The 18,720-nt window shown below is 43.9% G+C and overlaps 1 protein-coding gene across 8 annotated transcripts in view; it reads left to right on the top strand.

Annotated features, from left to right (window-relative positions):
- LOC140388542 (solute carrier family 35 member F5-like) overlaps positions 1–18,435 on the top strand; it is a 191,310-nt gene extending 172,875 nt beyond the window's left edge. For all 8 annotated transcript variants that reach the window (XM_072472938.1, XM_072472980.1, XM_072472957.1 and 5 more), the window contains 2 exons: positions 8,977–9,068; positions 17,029–18,435. In XM_072472938.1, coding sequence (XP_072329039.1) covers positions 8,977–9,061 — 85 coding nt within the window. In that variant the 3' untranslated portion in view covers positions 9,062–9,068; positions 17,029–18,435. The remainder of the gene's footprint in view (positions 1–8,976; positions 9,069–17,028) is intronic.
- The last annotated feature ends 285 nt before the right edge of the window (positions 18,436–18,720 follow it).

Genomic DNA, 18,720 nt, shown 5'->3' with positions numbered 1-18,720 from the left:
ATTAGATCTGAAAGCTGAGTCTAGGGCTATCAATTCGGTGAACAGGAGGTGACTCAGCAAATTGTGCAATTTGTTTCACGAAACAAAAGCAGTTTTTTAAACTAGGACCAAGGAGCTTTAAAAAGTTTATTAAAGTTTAAAAAGTAGCTAGTTAAACTACTTAATGTCATAGAATAGAATTTACAGTGCAGAAGGAGGCCATTCGGCCCATCGAGTCTGCACCGGCTCTTGGAAAGAGCACCCTACCCAAGGTCAACACCGCCACCCTATCCCCATAACCCAGCAACCCCACCCAACACTAAGGGCAATTTTGGACACTAAGGGCAATTTATCATCGCCAATCCACCTAACCTGCACATCTTTGGACTGTGGGAGGAAACCGGAGCACCCGGAGGAAACCCACGCACACACGGGGAGGATGTGCAGACTCCACACAGGCAGTGACCCAAGCCGGAATCGAACCTGGGACCCTGGAGCTGTGAAGCAATTGTGCTATCCACTATGCTACCGTGCTGCCCTAAGGAGAATCGAGTGTCACTCGAGTTTTATTAATTTAAAAATTTGAAACCCTAATTAGTTAAACAAAATAAAATACTCAAAGGCAGAGCAGGTGATGTGTTGCAGCTGTCGAATGTAAGCGTTGTTGGACACCATTTTATCCACAGGAACTATACCTGCAGTAAATATCTGCAGTTTAAGAATCATTGGCTCAGTTGATGAGCTGAAGTCCAAACTTCAGACTCTGATGTATCAGGGAGGAGAAATGTAATGTTCCAGAAGGCAGTCACACCTCTTGGGTTATGTACTTCATATTTGCTCCACTGTCAGGGATAGTAGAGTATGACTAATAATGAGGTAGATATGGTGATCCAAATGGTGGTATTGGAGGATTCTCAGCCCTTGTACTTATTCAACAGGCATGAAGCACTTGCAGCCTGTGTGGATGAGAGCAAGGACTGCAGGGAGGGTGAGAAAACTGACCACAGCACTGTGGGTCAGGGGAACATTCAAGTTGGAGGAGTAAAAATGAATGGAATAGAGGGGGTAGAGTTAAGGGGATTAATATGGCTCTTGCTGACAAGACAGCAAATCCCTAGGGCTGTGTTGTCTGCCTGGTGGCAGAGTTCAGGGAGGGTTCTTGTGAGGGAAGGATTCAGTTGTGGTATACATAGGCACCAATAACACAGGTAGGAATAAGAAAGAGGTTCTGCCAATATCATTTGAGCAGCTAGGGGCTAAATTAAGAAGTAGAACCACAAAAACAGTAATCTCTGAATTATTACCTGAGCTACGTGCAAATTGGCATTGGTAAATAAGATCGAAGAGTTAAATATGTGGCCTAAATTACATTGTTGGAGAAATGGGTTTCAATTCATGGGGCATTGGCACCACTGAAGAACGATGAAACTGTTCCATTGGGATAGGATTCACTATATGGGGGTTTTAAACTAAAAAACGGGAGGGACGATTTAGAAAGTTAGTGATAAAGTACAAGGCAATTATGTAGGTAGCATTACAAGGAATGATAGCCGGAATGTGATAGGAAAGAACAGAGGCCGGAATTTTCCAGCCATCCTTACTGGTGGGATGTCTTGGTCCCGCAGGTTTTTTTGTGGGGGGGGGGGGCGCAGGGGGGTTGCAGAGAACGAAAAACCCTGTTGGCAGGCCGCCTCTGCCGCTGCAAAACATGCTACCGGGGTGCGTGGAAAATCCTGCCCAAAGTGTACAAGTGAAACAGAAAATAGAGTCAGAGTGGGGGAAAAAGCTATTAAGACAGAATTACAGACTCTTTTGCGAAATGCATGAAGCATTCCAAAAAGGATTGGAGGGGCAAATATACATAAGTGGGTGTTATATAATAGCCGAAAAAGAGATGTGGTTGCATCGTCACAATGTCTTAAAACTCATTATTCAAGTATATTTGACATTTCAAAAGGATAAAAAAAGGAGGAGATGGGGTGGCTCTGTTAATAAATAAGATCTGTGCAGGAGTGAGAAATTATCTGGCTTAGAAAATCAAATGTAGAATCAGTTTGGACGGAGATGAGGAGAGTCAATAGAGTCACTGAATAATCTTGGGTAATTTTAATCTTCATATGGATTGGATGAATCAAATTGGCAAAGGTAACCTGGAGCATGAGTTCATAAAGTGAATTCAGAACAGTTTATTTGAATAATACTTTATAGAGCCAACCAGTGAACAGGCTTTTTTAGCATAATGAGACAGGATTACTTAATGATCTCACAGTATAGGATACTCTGGGGAAGAGTAATCATAACATGCTCGAATGTCACATTCAGTTTGAAGGTGAGAAACTTGGGAACTGGGTTAAAGGGTAAGATAAGCAGTGGCAGGCTTTTAAGCATATATTTTACCGTACGTTCCATGGAGAAAGAAAGGCTTTATGAGATGGATGAATTATCCCTGACTAACTAAGGAAGCTAAGGATATAATTGAATTGGAGGAAAGGCAAACACTGCTTCAAAAATCAGTGTTAAGTCAGAAGTTGGAAACCTTGAGTAGGGAGGTAAAGATAGTGGTATCCCTGGATGCTGAAAAGGCTTTTGATCGGGTCGAGTGGGATTATCCGTGGAAGATACTAGGACGGTTCGGGGGGGAGGGGGGGTTCATCGACTGGGTTAGGCTATTGTATGAGGCACCGGAGGCGAGTGTGAGGACAAACAGGACGACATTGGACTACTTTAGACTGCACTGTGGGACAAGACAGGGCTGCCCTCTCTCCCACTGCTGTTTGCGCTGGCCATAGAGCTGCTGGCAATTGCACTGAGAGCTTCTAGGGGCTGGAAAGGGCTGGTCTGGGGGGGGGAGTGGAACATAGAGTCTCGTTATATGCGGATGATTTGCTGTTATATGCATCGGAACCAATGGTGGGGATGGACGGTATTATGGCAACCCTGAGGGAATTTGGCCGGTTCTCCGGATACAAACTGAACATGGCTAAGAGTGAGTTGTTTGTAATTCAGGCGAGGGGGCAGGCGAGTAGGCTGAAGGGGTTGCCGTTCAGGCTAGTGGGGGAGAGTTTCCGATATTTGGGGATTCAGGTGGCACGGGACTGGGGCAAGTTGCATAAGCTCAACCTGTCCCGACTGGTGGAACGAGTGAGGGAGGAAGTCCGGAGGTGGGATGCGCTCCCGCTGTCATTGGTGGGAAGGGTGCAGACTGTTAAGATGACGATTCTCCCGTGGTTCTTGTTTGTCTTTCAGTGTCTCCCCATCTTTATCCCGCGGTCCTTCTTTAAGAGGCTGAATAAAATTATTCTGGGATTTGTATGGGCAGGGAAGTCCCCGCGGTGAAGCGAGTGAAGCTTGAAAGGAACAGAGGAGAAGGGGGGCTGGCGTTGCCGAACTTCAGCAACTATTACTGGGCGGCCAACATAGTGATGATAAGGAAATGGATGGTGGGTGCGGGGTCGGTTTGGGAGCGGATGGAGGCTGCTTCGTGCAGGGGCACTAGCTTAGCAGCCCTGGTCACGGCGCCTCTGCCATTTTCGCCGGCACGGTACTCTACCAGCCCGATAGTGATGGCGGCTCTTCGGATCTGGGGCCAGTGGAGGAGGCATGTAGGGGAGATAAGAGCATCGGTGTGGACCCCAATCTGCAGCAACCACCGATTTGCCCCAGGGAACATGGACGGGGGGTATCGACTGTGGAGGAGGGCGGGGATTGTGAGGATGGGGGATCTGTTCCTGGAAGAGAGCTTTCCGAACATGAGGGCGCTGGAGGAGAAGTTTGGGCTGACGAGAGGGAATGACTTTAGATACTTGCAGGTGAGGGATTTTGTACGCAGACTGATGACGTCCTTCCCACGTCACCCACCGAAGGGGGGGCAGGACAGGATAGTTTCTAGGGGAGAGGGTAGAGTTTCAGACATCTACAAGGAACTAATGAGAGCTGAGGATACGCAGACCGAGGACCTGAAGCTTAGGTGGGAGGAGGAGCTCGGGGGGGGGGGGGGGGGGGGAGAGAGCCTGAGCAGAGTAAACACGACCGCAACATGCGCCAGTGCGCCAGGCTCAGCCTGATCCAGTTTAAGGTCGTGCACCGGGCCCACATGACGGTGGCCCGGATGAGTAAATTCTTCAGGCTGGAGGACAAGTGTGCTAGATGCGCCGGAGGGCTGGCTAACCATGTACACATGTTCTGGTCATGCCCTAAACCCGGGGGGGGGGGGGTGGGGGGGTATTGTCAGGGATTCGCAGATGTCATGTCCCGGGTGTTGAAAACTGGGATGGTAATGAGCCCTGAGGTGGCAATCTTTGGGGTTTCGGAGGACCCGGGAGTCAAAGAACAAAGAACAAAGAAATGTACAGCACAGGAACAGGCCCTTCGGCCCTCCAAGCCCGTGCCGACCATGCTGCCCAACTAAACTACAATCTTCTACACTTCAAAGAACAAAGAAAAAATATGAACTTTTATCAGATGAAATGAAAATCGCTTATTGTCACAAGTAGGCTTCAAATGAAGTTACTGTGAAAAGCCCCTAGTCGCCACATTCCGGCGCCTGTTCGGGGAGGCTGTTACGGGAATTGAACCCACGCTGCTGGCCTGCGTTGGTCTGCTTTCAAAGCCAGCGATTTAGCCCAGTGTGCTAAACAGCCCCCAAAGTCCAGGAAGAGAGGGAGGCCGATGTTCTGGCCTTTGCTTCCCTGGTAGCCCGGCGCCAAATACTGTTAGCATGGAGGGACTCAAAGCCCCCGAGGGCTGAGGTATGGCTATCGGACATGGCGAGCTTTCTTGGCCTAGAAAAAGTCAAGTTCGCCTTGAGAGGTTCGCTATTAGGGTTCGCCCGAAGGTGGCAGCCATTTATTGACTTCTTCGCAGAGGAGTAAGCGTCAGCAGGGTGGGGGGGGGGGGGGGGGTGCGGCTAGGGTAGAGTAGAGTAGGGGGATATTGAGGCAGGTCTGTGCGTGAACAGAGCCGTGGTTTTCATTTTGTTTAATGTGGAATTTGTGTCTTGACTTTTTTTGATTGTACTGTACAATGTCATTTTTCTATATGCCTAAAATGCCTCAATAAAATTGTTTGTTTAAAAAAAAAAGAAGTTGGAAACCTTTAGAAACCATCAAAGGATCACTTTAAAAATGTTTAGATAAATTGGACTATGAGAGTAAACTAGCAAGAAATTTAAAGAGACAGTTAGAGCTTCTACAGGAATATGGCAAAGACAATAGTTAAGGGAAACATTGATCCCTTAGAAGATGAGACTGGGGAATTAATAATGGAGACAAGGAAATGGTGGAGAATTTGAACAAGTATATGTATTTATCTTTGTGGCGGAAGACACCGAAAGCATCTCAAGAATAGTAAAAAATCAAGAGGAACTTAAACAATCCCAATCACTAGAGAAAAAGTACGAAGAAACCTAATGGGACTAAAGATGAACAAGTCGCTTGAACCTGATGATATGCATCCCAGGATGTTGACAGAAGTGTCTCAGAGATGGTAGATGAATTGGTTGTAATCTTCCAACATTTCCAAGTTTCTGGTAAGGTCCCAGCAGATTAGACAACTATGAACGTAATGGCCATATTCAAGAATGGAGGGAGACAAAAAGCAGGAAACTGTAAGCCAGTGAGTTTAATATCTACCATTCGGAAAATGCTGGAATCCTTTATTAAGGAAGTAGTAGAAGGACATTTAGAAAATCATAATTCAAGCAGATTCAACATAATTTTGTGAAGGGAAATCTTGTTTGATAAATGTATAATAGTCTTTGAGGATGTAACAAGCAGGGTGAATAAAGAGGAACCAGTAGATGTAGTGTATTTGAATTTCCAAAAGGAATTTGATAAAGTGCCACATAGAATGTTTCTACACAAGATAGGATGTTAGGATAATATTTTAACATGGATAGAGGATTGATTAACTAATGATAAAAAGAGAGTCAGGATAAATGCGTCATTTTCTTGTTAACTAGTAGGGTGCCACAAAGATCAGTGTTGGGGTTTCAGTTTACAATCTATATTAATAATTTTAATGAAGGTACAGTGTATTGAGACCAAATTTGCTAATAGGATAAAGATATGTAGGAAGCCAAATTGTGAGGAAAACTTAGTCTGCAAGGGGATATAGACATGTTAAGCGAGTGGGCAAACAATTGGCAGATGGAGAACAATGTGAGAAAATGTGAGGCTGTGCACTGACAAAAAGAACAGAAAAGTAGAATATTATTTGAATGGAGAGACCACAGCATACTAGTGTACAGAGGGATCTTGATGTCCTCATACATGATTCACAAAATGTTAGCATACAGGTACAGTAAGGAAGTAGGAAGTCAAATAGAATGATGTCCTTTATTGCAAGGGGGATAGGGTATAAAAATAGGCAAGTCTTGCGGCAACTATATGGGCATTAGTGAAACCGCACCAGGTGTATTGTGCTGTTTTGGTCTCCTTAATTTAATGAGAGGTATATTTGTATTCAACGCTGTTCTGAAAGGTTCACTGGATTGATTCCTGGGATAATGGGGTTGTCTTATGAGGAAAGTTGAGCAGGTTGGCCCTTTACTCATTGGAGTTTAGAAGAATCAAAGTTAATCTTGGGCCACGATCTGATCATCCATGATCTTTTTAAATGGAGCAAACTCAAGGGGCCAAATGGCCTGTGCCTGCTTATATTACTTATGGTCTTCGAGAAGAATGTTAAGAGGTGACTTAATTGAGGCATACAAGATGATCAGAGGATTAGATAGGGTGGACAGTGAGAGCCTTTTTCCTCGGATGGTGATGTCTAGCACGAAGGGACATAGCTTTAAATTGAGGGGAGATAGATATAGGACAGATGTCAGAGGTAGGTTCTTTACTCAGAGAGTAGTAAGGGAGTGGAATGCCCTGCTTGCAACAGTAGTGGACTCGCCAACACTAAGGGCATTCAAATGGTCATTAGATAGACATATGGACGATAAGGGAATAGTGTAGATGGGCTTTAGAGTGGTTTCACAGGTCGACGCAACATCGAAGACCGAAGGGCCTCTACTGCACTGTAATGTTCTAAGTTCTTTTTGCACTGCCCTAAGGAACTCCTATAGCAATGTCCTGGGGTAGACCCCAACATCCTTCCTTTTTACTAGGTCTAATTCCAGCCAGCGATAAGTTTTCCACCTCTTAATCTTCTATAAACTTAAACAGGTAGTGGAAACCATACTGAATGCTTCATCTAGAATATCTGTCAGATGAAGTAAAATGTGTAAAATCCTGTGTCTTTAGGTAATGTGAATAGTTTTACTTTTTCAAATAGCATAATGGGCAATATATTTATTGAACTCCAGAGTGGACTAAGGAAGTGCCATTTAATAAAATGGCATGTGTAGACTGTTGAAGGAAAAATCAACTGTCCGACTAAGTGCTATGATTAAACATTTGATTTGATCTGAAATATTCATATTTTCCTTCCAGAAAGTAATCACCATCCTCTTTATTGATTTATTTAACAAAATTAATAAACAGCATTAATTCCCATGTCAGCCAGAAGGTTTGTTCCCATTGTTGTAAATGTAATTTGGTCTATTTTCAGCATGATTTTTAACATTTTCTGTTAAGTTATACAGTCTCCAATAAGCAAAAGCTGAAAGTTATAATAGTTCTACTTTTGTCAGCAAGCTACTTGAAGGAATACATGGAAGAGCATTTAAAATTTGATTGCATTAAAATTAAATCATCTAATAAGGAAAACGTAATATTGTTATAGTTTCCCCAATAGTTTTTATCGGAGCACATGGTCTAGTATGAAGCCCAATAAAGATCTGAGCATCCCAGATTTTATTCCTGGTTAGTACTGACTATAAGGGCAGAACCTTGTGGAAGCAACAGGGATGTTGGCCGCCGACTGGAGAGCGACGGGAGCTCCACGTCGTATCTTTTAGGGATGGCCCGGTGGCAGGCCGACGCCCAAGATCAAGGACTTTGGGTTGGAAGTCCTAACCACTTAGCGCTGCCAGCCAATCTGAGGCCAGCAGCTCTATTGAATCGCAGTGCCACTGGGGAGGACACCCCACCATGGGGCCGCTGAGGGACTCCCTTTTCAGGCCGTCCTGCATCCCCTTTTGGCCTCTCCCTTTCCAGGACCCCCACCCTGCAACACCCAATATTCTGAAGGCCTGCCCTTCAACCCCCACCCTCCATATTCCCCCTCATCCCTCCTCTCACGCTCATTGCTCCCCTCAGACCAAAGACCTTGGCAGTGAGATGGAAATTGACCTTTATTGGTGGTTTTTGCCTTCTTGCCGCACCTAGGCAAGTTCCTGAGCCTACCAACGGGAGCAGGCTGGTTCAATCATAAACCGTTAGGCGCCTGGCGAGATTCCCGATTTAGACTGCTCCCACGAACAAACCGCCTTGAACGGATTCTCGCCAGGCGCGACGAGGCTGCTAAATCCCAGCCTGTGTCCCTGATTCTAGATCAGCAGCCAGGAGAAACATCCTTCGTGTAACTACCTTGTCAAACCCACGTAAAAGCAGGCATACTCAGCTTTTAGAGAGAGTTGATGATACAACCATGGCAAAGCCTATTAATGGCAGAACATCTAACTCTAAATAATAAGAGTAAATAATAATATGCGGTGATCCAGTGGCACCAATAAATGTTGTTGTCTTCTTTTAGCATTTAGGTACCTGGAGCAATTCAGTAAAATGTATTTTTCTTTTGAGTAATTTCAACTTGCAAGACTTTTGGAGTTGTCTTCATTACAAATGTTTCATCACTAACCATAACTTAAAGCTAATGGAAATAAATTAAGTTGCAATGTATTATTATAATTGAAGGTTAACTTTTCTTTATATGCACATGGAAGCAAATAATTTTTAACTTCCATTACGTGTGTTGTCCTAACAAACTGATATTGTACTTTGACATTTACTTCGGTGTTTCATTTCAACAAACAGCATTTCAAACCTTTCTCAGATTCTGTTGCACAATGAGTAACCAACTAATAAATAAATGAGTGTAACCTCTTTTCAGAACTCCAGAGGACAGCGAGCAGTGTGAAAGCCTCATTCCTATGCATGGTGTTTCTCAGGAGGAAGGAACTAATTGTTGTTCATGAGGCGCAGGTATAAGATTATATTCTTAATGGATATTTACCATTTGCAGATTGGTAACTGGTGCTTGTTTGAAAATCCATTACATTTTTGTGTAAGTGCAAGAAGTGCAAGCATAGTTTACTTGAGGCAGATTAACCTTTAAAATGAAAATCTCCTAGTTGACTGCATATTGATGTTTTTGAACTTGCTTCTACTTGTGCATTTGGAAATGAGAATAACTTTGAAGAAGCTTAACGCTGCTGCTGTGTGTTGCACCATTTTTTTATGCTCCTCAGGCTGTAACCTGATTTAAACCATGATAAATATATCACTTTAAAAGTAATTATACTTTAAGGCAACTGTATGTCTGGTTAATATGTGTTCAGGAATGTTATGAATGCAATACAGCCATTAAAAGAATACACATAACATATTTGGATGTTTTTATAGATCCTAATAGTTAACCTATTCACTCATTTACTGATAACATCACACCACATTCGTCAACCTCCTTCAGATCAAATGTCCTCAATGCACACAGCTCCAGGTCTCTTGGTTAAATCTCTGCATCTTGATTTCATCCATGTCTTTCAATAGAAAAATAAAAAAGTTCAGTCCCTTAATTCCAGTTTTCAACTTCTTCATACTTCTTGAAAGTCTGCATAACCCTGCTTTAGCGTTCTGTGCCAAAATCCTTATCCATGTATTTGTTACCTTCTGAACACAATGCTGTCCTGACCAGCCTCACACCTTGCACCCAACTCAAGCTCATGCAAAAACTGTGCTGCTATAGCCTAATGTGTACCAAGAAACATTCTCCTATTTTTGTTGGCCAGGTCTTTATTTTACAATTGTCATTGCTTTAAGATCACTCCATGGCTTGGCCCTTCCTATCTCTCTATCAGCCCTACAACTCTCTTCTTTTCCTTATGGTAGCTCTAAATCCTCTATAAGGGAAGCACGGTAGCACAGTGGTAAGCACAGTTGAATCACAGCTCCAGGGTCCCAGGTTCGATTTCCGGCTTGGGCCATTGTCTATGCAAGTTCTCCCTGTGTCTGCGTGGGTTTCCTCCCACAGTCCAAAGATGTGCAGGTTAGGTGGATTGGACTTGCTAAATTACCCTTAGTATCCAAAAAGGTTGGGTGGGGTTATTGGGTTATGGGGATAGGGTGGGTGTGTGGGCTTGGATAGGATACCCTTTCTAAGGGCCGGTGCAGACTTGATGGGCCGAATGGTCTTCTGCGCTGTAAATTCTATGATAACTTCCTATTACTGCCATACCTAGAGAGACCAATCTTGGGTAAAGTGAAATGAAAGGTTTGTAATGTTCTTGACAATTGCACACAATTGTATCCTGTCTTTTTTATGTGGTTTGGTAAGTATTTCTTTAAGGTTTGTTTTTTTACTTATTTCACCTTTTCCCTGCTTTCACTATGTCCCTTCAAGTATTCTCATTAAAAAAATTATAAGGCATTATAACGTCCCTCACTAGCTTTTTAGTATCTCAGAACTGGAATTTCTTCACTTTTCCTTCTTTTTCCTTCTTTTTTTATTATTCGTTCATGGGATGTGGGTGTCGCTGGCTGGGCCAGATTTACTGCCCATCCCCGAGGGCACTTAAGAGTCAACCACATTGCTGTGATCTGGAGTCACATGTAGGCCAGACCAGCTTAGGACGGCAGATGATGTTCTGGCTATCACAGAAACGTGGTTAAAGGAAGGGCAGGATTGGCAGCTGAACGTTGGAGGATATAGATGTTTCAGGAGAGATAGAGGGGGATGTAACCGAGGTGGAGGAGCATTAATGGTTAAGAGGAATATTATAGCCGTACTGCGGGAAGACACCTCAGAGGGCTCATACAATGAGGCAATCTGGGTAGAGCTCAGGAACAGGAAGGGGCAATCACAATGTTGGGGGTTTATTGCAGGCCCCCCAACTGCCAGCAAGAGAAAGAGGAGCAGATGGGTAGGGAGATTTTGATTAGGTGCAAAAGTAGCAGGGTAACTTCCCATATATTGACTGGGACTTGCTTAGTGCTAGGGACTTCGATGGGGCAGAGTTTGTAAGGTGTATCCAGGAAGGCTTCTTGATGAAATATGTAGATAGTCCAGGGAAGGGGCAGTACTGGACCTGATATTGGAGAATGAGCCTGGACAGGTGGTTGAGGTTTCAATAGGTCAACATTTTGGGAGCAGTGACCACGATTCCGTAAATTTTAGGGTACGTTTGGATAGGGATGACCCTCGCATTAAGGTGCTAAACTGGGGAAAGGTAAATTATGATAACATTATTCAGGAATTGAAGAATTTGGATTGGGTGAGGCTCTTGGATGGTAAAGCAACATCGGACATGTGGGAGTCTTTCGAGCGACAGTTGATTAGGATTCAGGAAAGTCACGTTCTTGAGAGAACGAAGGATAAGTATGGGAAGTTTAGGGAGCTTTGGATAATGAGGGATATTGTGAACCTCGTCAAAAAGAAAAAGGAGGCCTTTGTATGGTCTAGAAGGGTAGGGACAGTCAGAACCTTTGAGTATAAAGAAAGGAGGAAGGTACTTTAGCAGAAAATTAGGAGGGATCATGAAAAGTCCTTGGCAAATAGGATTAAGGTGAATCCCAAAGCTTTTTATTCATATGTAAAAAGCAGGAGGGTGGCCAGGGAAAGGATTGGACCACTTAAGGACAGTGGGGAGAATCTATGTGTTGAGCTAGAGGAATTGGGCAAGGTACTAAATGAGTGCTTTGCACAGTGTTCAGCAAAGAAAATAGGTATGGAGCCTGCTCGGCCCAAGACCGCAGGAAACTACAAAAGGTCGTGAATGTAGCCCAGTCCATCATGCAAACCAGCCTCCCATCCATTGACTCTATCTATAATTCCCGCTGCATCAGAAAGACAGCAAGCATAATTAAGGACACCACGCACCCCGGACATACTCTCTTCCACCTTCTTCCGTCAGGAAAAAATACCAAAGTTTGAGGTCACGTACCAACTGACTCAAGAACAGCTTCTTCCCTACTGCCATCAGACTTTTGAATGGACCTACCTCGTATTAAGTTGATCTTTTCTCTACACCTTGCTCTGACTGTAACATTATATTCTGCAGTCTCTCCTTCCTTCCCTATGTACAATATGCATTGTTTGTACAACATGCAAGAAACAATACTTTTCATGTATGCTAATACATGTGACAATAAATCAAATCAAAAGGACTTTGTGGAAGATTATTGGGTAGGGTGTGTGGCCAGTTTGGGTCATGTTGACATCAAAAAGGAGGAGGTATTGGGTGTTTTAAAAGACATTAAGATAGTTAAGTCCCCTGGGCCAGATAGAATCTACCCCAGAATACTGAGGGAAGCAAGGGAGGAAATTGCTGGGGCCTTAACTGACATATTTGTATCCTCATTGGCTACAGGTGAGATCCCAGAGGGCTGGAGAATAGCTAATGTGGCACCACTGTTTAAGAAAGGTAGCAGGGATAATCCATAACTATGCGCTGGCAAGCCTCACGTCAGTAGTCGGTAAATTATTGGAGAGAATTCTCAGGGACATGATTTATACCCATTTGGAAACAAATGGACTCATTAGCGATAGACAGCATGGTTTTATGAAGGGGAGGTCGTGCCTCACTAACTTGATTGAGTTTTTTGAGGAGATGACAAAGATGATTGATAAGGGGAGGGCGGTGGATGTTCTTTACAGGACTTCAGTAAAGCATTTGACAGGGCAGCACGGTGGCACAGTGAGTAGCACTGCAGCCTCACGGCGCCGAGGTCCTAGGTTCGATCCCGGCTCTGGGTCACTGTCTGTGTGGAGTTTGCACATTCTCCTTAACCATTAATGCTACTCCACGACTTTTGCATCCCCCTCTATCTCTCCTGAAACATCAATATACTCGAACGTTCAGCTGCCAATCCTGCCCTTTAACCACGTTTCTGTGATAGCCAGAACATATCTGCCGTCCTAAGCTGGTCTGGCCTACATGTGACTCCAGATCCACAGCAATATGGTTGACTCTTAAGTGCCCTCGGGGATGAACAGTAAATCTGGCCCAGCCAGACCAACAACCCAAAAGATGTGCAGGGTAAGTGGATTGGCCACGCTAAATTGCCCCTTAATTGGAAAAATGAATTGGGCTAACTACATTTTTTAAAAAGTAAAGCATTTGACAAGGTGCCTCATGGCAGACTGGTACAAAAGGTGAAGTCACACGGGATCAGAGGTGAGGCAGCAAGAAGGATATAGAACTGGCCCGGTCACAGAAGGCAAAGGGTAGCAGCAGAAGGGTGTTTTTCTGAATAGAAGGTTGTGACTAGTAGTTTTCCACAGCGATCTGTGCTGGGGCTTCTGTTGTTTAGTATACATAAACAATTTGGAGGAAAATGTAGCTGGTCTGATTAATAAGTTCACGGATGACACCAAGGTTGGTGGTGTGGCAGATAGTGTTGAGGATTGTCAGAGGATACAACATGACGTAGATAGGTTGGAGACTTGAGCAGAGAAATGGCAAATGGAGTTTAATCCAGCAGATGTGAGGTAATGCATTTTGGTAGATATAACAGAGGGGAAATATAATGTAAATGGCAAAACTCGTAGGAATATAGAAAGTCAGAGAGATCTGTATGTTCAGGTCCACAGATCTTTGAAAGTGGCAACATAAGTGGACAAGGTAGTCAAGAAAGCATACAGAATGCTTGCTTTCATTGGATGGGGCATCGAGTTTAAAAACTGGCAAGTCATGCTACAATTGTATAGAACCTTGGTAAGGCAGCACTTGGAATATTGCGCACAATCCTGGTCGCCACACAACCAGAAGGATGTGGAGGCTTTGGAGAGGGTCCAGAGGAGGTTTACCAGGATGTTGCCTGGTCTGGAGGCTATGTGGAGAGGCTGAATAGACTCGGACTGTTGTCATTAGAATGACGGAGGCTGAGGGGTGACCTGATAAATATTCTACAAGATTATGAGGGGCATGGATAGAGTGGATGGGCAGGCACTGTTTCCCAGGGTGGAGGGCCAGTCACCAGGGGGCATAGGTTTAAGGTCTGTGGGGCAAAGTTTAGAGGAAGTGTGCAAGGCAGGTTTGTTTACACAGGCTGGTGAGTGCCTGGAATGTGTTGCCAGGGGACGTTGTGGCAGCAGATACATTTAACGGCATTCAGAAGGCATCTCAACAAATACATGGATGGGTATAGAGGGTTACGACAGAAGGAGGTGCTGAGGGTTTTGGCCAAGGGTGGTATCATGACCGGTACAGGCTCTGAGAGCCAAAGGACCTGTTGCTGTGCTGCATTCTTCTTTGTACTTTATTTCCTTCCCTAAAGGAAATTAGTGAACCAGATGGTTTTTTTTGTGACAATTGACAATGTTTCATGGTTATCATAGATCATAGAATTTACAGTGCAGAAGGAGGCCATTTGGCCCATCGAGTCTGCACCGGCTCTTGGAAAGAGCACCCTACCCAAGGTCAACACCGCCACTCTATCCCCATAACCCAGTAGCCCCACCCAACACTAAGGGCAATCTTGGACACTAAGGGCAATTTATCATGGCCAATCCACCTAACCTGCACATCTTTGGACTGTGGGAGGAAACCAGAGCACCCGGAGGAAACCCACGCGCACACGGGGAGGATGTGCAGACTCCGCACAGACAGTGACCCAAGCCGGGAATCGAACCTGGGACCCTGGAGCTGTGAAGCAATTGTGCTATCCACAATGCTACCGTGCTGCCCTTAAGTCTTTTAATTCCAGATTTTTTTTGGTGAATTCAAATTCCACCAATTGCCCTGGAGGGATTCGAATCCAGGGCCCCAGAGCATTACCCTGGGTCTCTGGATTACTGATCCAGTGATGATGCCACTATGCCACTGCCTCCCCTAACTGTTGTCTTTAGTGTATTAACAACTGAGTTTGGCATTGGGTTGAATTCTCCGCTCACCGGCGCCGGCAATGCGGATCTCGATCGGGCGGAGAATCGGGCATTCTGCCGAAATTCAGGTTTGCACTGAGTGCCAAACCGACCGCTATGTTCCACCCACTCCCTCCCCTTTCCTGGCAGGGAGATCAGGGTTTGCGCCTGTGCACTCCGCAGTAGGATGCTTAGTGGACCTGTCACCAGAGTCTCCGGGTCATCGTGGTTCTCTGTGCCGGGAATCACATGGGCATGGATTACCACTGGTATTGCCCAGCGTGGCCCTGGCATGGTGGACCTTGTCGTGGGCCAAGAGGGTAATCCCTCAAGGGAGTTGCCTCCAAAGTACACCCGAGGGATTCCCCGCCCCCACAATCCATGGCCTTCCCACACCTTCCCCAACCAGACCTCACCCCCGAGATAGGGAGACTCTTTCCCCCCACCCAGAGACTTCCCAGATAGGGAGACCTTCCCCCTCAGAGACCCCTAGAGAGACCCCCCAGATAGGGAGAAACGGCCACACAGACTCCTAGATAACGAGACTCCCTAGATAGGGAGGCCCCCCCCAGAGACTCCCCTGGATCAGGAGACCCCACCTGAGACCTCCTCCGCCAGAGACCCCTAACTAAAAACCTCCCCACCCCCCTCCACAGTCCCCCCCAGAAATGGGACTCCTGACTGGAAGCTAGAGAGCCAGTTCCTTCTTGACATTACACAACATTTTGGCCTCAACTACTGTCTGTGGTAGTGAATTCCACAGATTTACCACACTCTCTGAAGGAGTTTTTCCTCACCTCAGTCCTAAAAGGTTTACCCCTTATCCTCAAACTATCACCCCTAGTTTATCATAGATTATCATAGAATTTACAGTGCAGAAGGAGGCCATTCGGCCCATCGGGTCTGCACTGGCTCTTGGAAAGAGCACCCTACCCAAGGTCAACACCGCCACCCTATCCCCATAACCCAGTAACCCCACCCAACACTAAGGGCAATTTTGGACACTAAGGGCAATTTATCATGGCCAATCCACCTAACCCGCACATCTTTGGACTGTGGGAGGAAACCGGAGCACCCGGAGGAAACCCACGCACACACGGGGAGGATGTGCAGACTCCGCACAGACAGTGACCCAAGCTGGAATCGAACCTGGGACCCTGGAGCTGTGAAGCAATTGTGCTATCCACAAGGCTACCGTGCTGCCCCGAAAGTTCTGGACTTTCCCATCATTGGGAACATTCTTTCTCAATCTACCCTGTCTAATCTTTTTAGAATTCTACAAGTTCCTATGAGTTACCCTCTCACTCTTCTAAACTCCATGAATATAATCCAATTAATGTAATCATAGTGGTCTGTGATTGACAGCTTTCACGAACACAGCTGTTAGCCATGCTTCATTCATCTTCCTTCATGGATGAGTAACTCTGAAGTGCTGTAACCACAATTTTTACAAATATCAACCACTTCAAAGAAATACATTCCATCACCCCTTTGAGTGGTTTTGAAGTGTTGAGTTGGAAATTGACAGCACTTAACTCTCTTTGAAGTAGTTGATGTTTTCCAGGTACATTTTTAGAGTCTTGTCATATTGCTGTGATGACAATGCAACACAGTTTGTGGTTATTGTAGACACAGCACTGAGGCTGAATTCACTGAATCCAAGGTGAATGGAATTTGTTTTATTTTTGGAACCCGTCTACGTAAGTGGGAAGTCAACCTACCCTAACTTACACAGTTCACCTTTGCTTGTTTTTCCATCTTTTTATTTTCAAGAGGTTCTGCTGGCCTGTTTCATTGCAAGTCACAAAGACCCCCAAGAATTAAAACCCCGAAACTATATTTTTTGAATTGATGTTTATCTTTATTAACTGCCAAGTATTTACAATGGATGTTTATGGTTCTTCAAGTAGAAAGAAATTTATTGGTATGAAATTTATTGGTACAGGATTGGCGGGCCGAAGGGCCTGTTCCTGTGCTGTATTGTTCTTTGAAATATTAATATAAATTAGCATGAACATCTACCTTTTAAGTGTAGAGCAAAGAAATTCAACCGATGATGGTTTTTCTTGTTTTTGTCCCCAGACCGAAAATGAATCCATAGAGTACTTTTGCGCTCAGACAATCTTCTGAAGATCTAATGAACTCTTATTCTTTCAGTGCCTGTTCAAATGTCTTATCTGCAAAGTTTTAATTGTTTTAAGACGCTGCACACATTTCTAAATGCTATGTCTTGGGAACATCTGTGGACTACAAAGAAATCAGAATTACTTCCATATCACTAAAGATTGTTGTGGGAAACTCAGCTTTCAATACAACCTATCTGCCTTATTGAATGTAGCGAACCTTCAACGCAACTTGAAAGTTGAACACTATTTTTTGAGTATGAAGATAAACTGTTTCTGGATGATAATTCTGCCTGTAGTTTTTGGAACATACTCGCCAATATTGAGACTGAACATTGAGGTGTATCTAAAGTACAATATGTTGAATCAGTAACTCTATATTGACGCATCTAAGGAAAAAAGGGAAAATTATATTGAATGAGTACCAATCCAATTTTAGTATTATGTGTACATCATAATTTAGCCAGGAGGAAAATATCGAACAGATGTTCACAGAAGCAAATGGAACTTAAGCTTTTGAAATACATTTCAAAGGACAATGTTGCTAAGGTGTTTTGAATTGCCTGGTTAAACAGCGGATACACTACATAGCCTGTATTTTCTTTAATTCAGATTTCAGTATTCTTAGTACTATATGTTTCAAAGAGAATATATCTCTGATCTCTAAAAAACCTCTGTCAAATTGAATTGGAGTAAGATTTTTCCATATGTGTTTAATTCCAAGAGTTTGTGGTTTCAAAAGATGTACAGAAACCACAATTTTATTGTTCCTGAAAAGTTGTAGTTTCTGCAATCTTGTACCAGTTGTATACATTTTAATAATGTATTTGTCTTGAGGTGCTTCTACAGTTATGTAAACCATTTGTGTCTGTGATTCTCAGGTCAGCAGTCCCATTTTTCTATGAGATCATGTAAATTTACTGATACACTGAGAAGCTGTTTTTAGAAAGAAAATCTGTCAGTCCTTCACTTTTGGTTGGAGTGTTGTACTTAATTATTCGAAGATCAGGTTTTATTGCCTGCTTTAAAAAGGATGTCAGGTAATCAACGATATACTGTAGTTCAACCAAACTTTTCAGTACTAATTCGTATACCAAGTAGAACAGGTTTGTGGAAATATGATTTTAGTTCAGTGTGGGTTAAATACTATTTTACTGATTGAAGTTGTAGTGACTACAGTTACTTTACCTACCAATTAGCATTAAATTATGGATTGAATTTGACCCCGTGTCGTCGCCTAGGGCAAAATACCTTGTATAATTCTGATAGTAAGGTATTTCCATTTGTATGTAGACAGGCCTAGTGCATTGTACTAGTCAGTTTACTGTAAATTCCAGTGTAATATAAATATTTGTTGTGAAATATTTTCAATTTGTGAACATGGATGTTATTTATTGTACAGATCTTATTAGTAAAGAGATGCATACAAACGGTGTTTTATCGTTGTGGAGAGAAGTGAAACTTGATAAATCACTGGCTGAGCATTGTAGACAGTTCTGGGCACCTTATTACAGGACAGATGTAAAGACATTTGAAAGCGTACAGAGGAAGTTTACCAGGAGATTGGAATAGTTAAGACTGTTCTCCATGTAACAGGGAAGGTTACGGGGTTGCCTAATGGAGGTTTTCAAGATAATTTTCAATGGAGCAG

This window comes from Scyliorhinus torazame, chromosome 2 (genome assembly GCF_047496885.1).
Source record: "Scyliorhinus torazame isolate Kashiwa2021f chromosome 2, sScyTor2.1, whole genome shotgun sequence".
In the NCBI taxonomy this organism is placed as follows: domain Eukaryota; kingdom Metazoa; phylum Chordata; class Chondrichthyes; order Carcharhiniformes; family Scyliorhinidae; genus Scyliorhinus; species Scyliorhinus torazame.
This window is presented reverse-complemented; position numbering and strand designations above follow the sequence as displayed.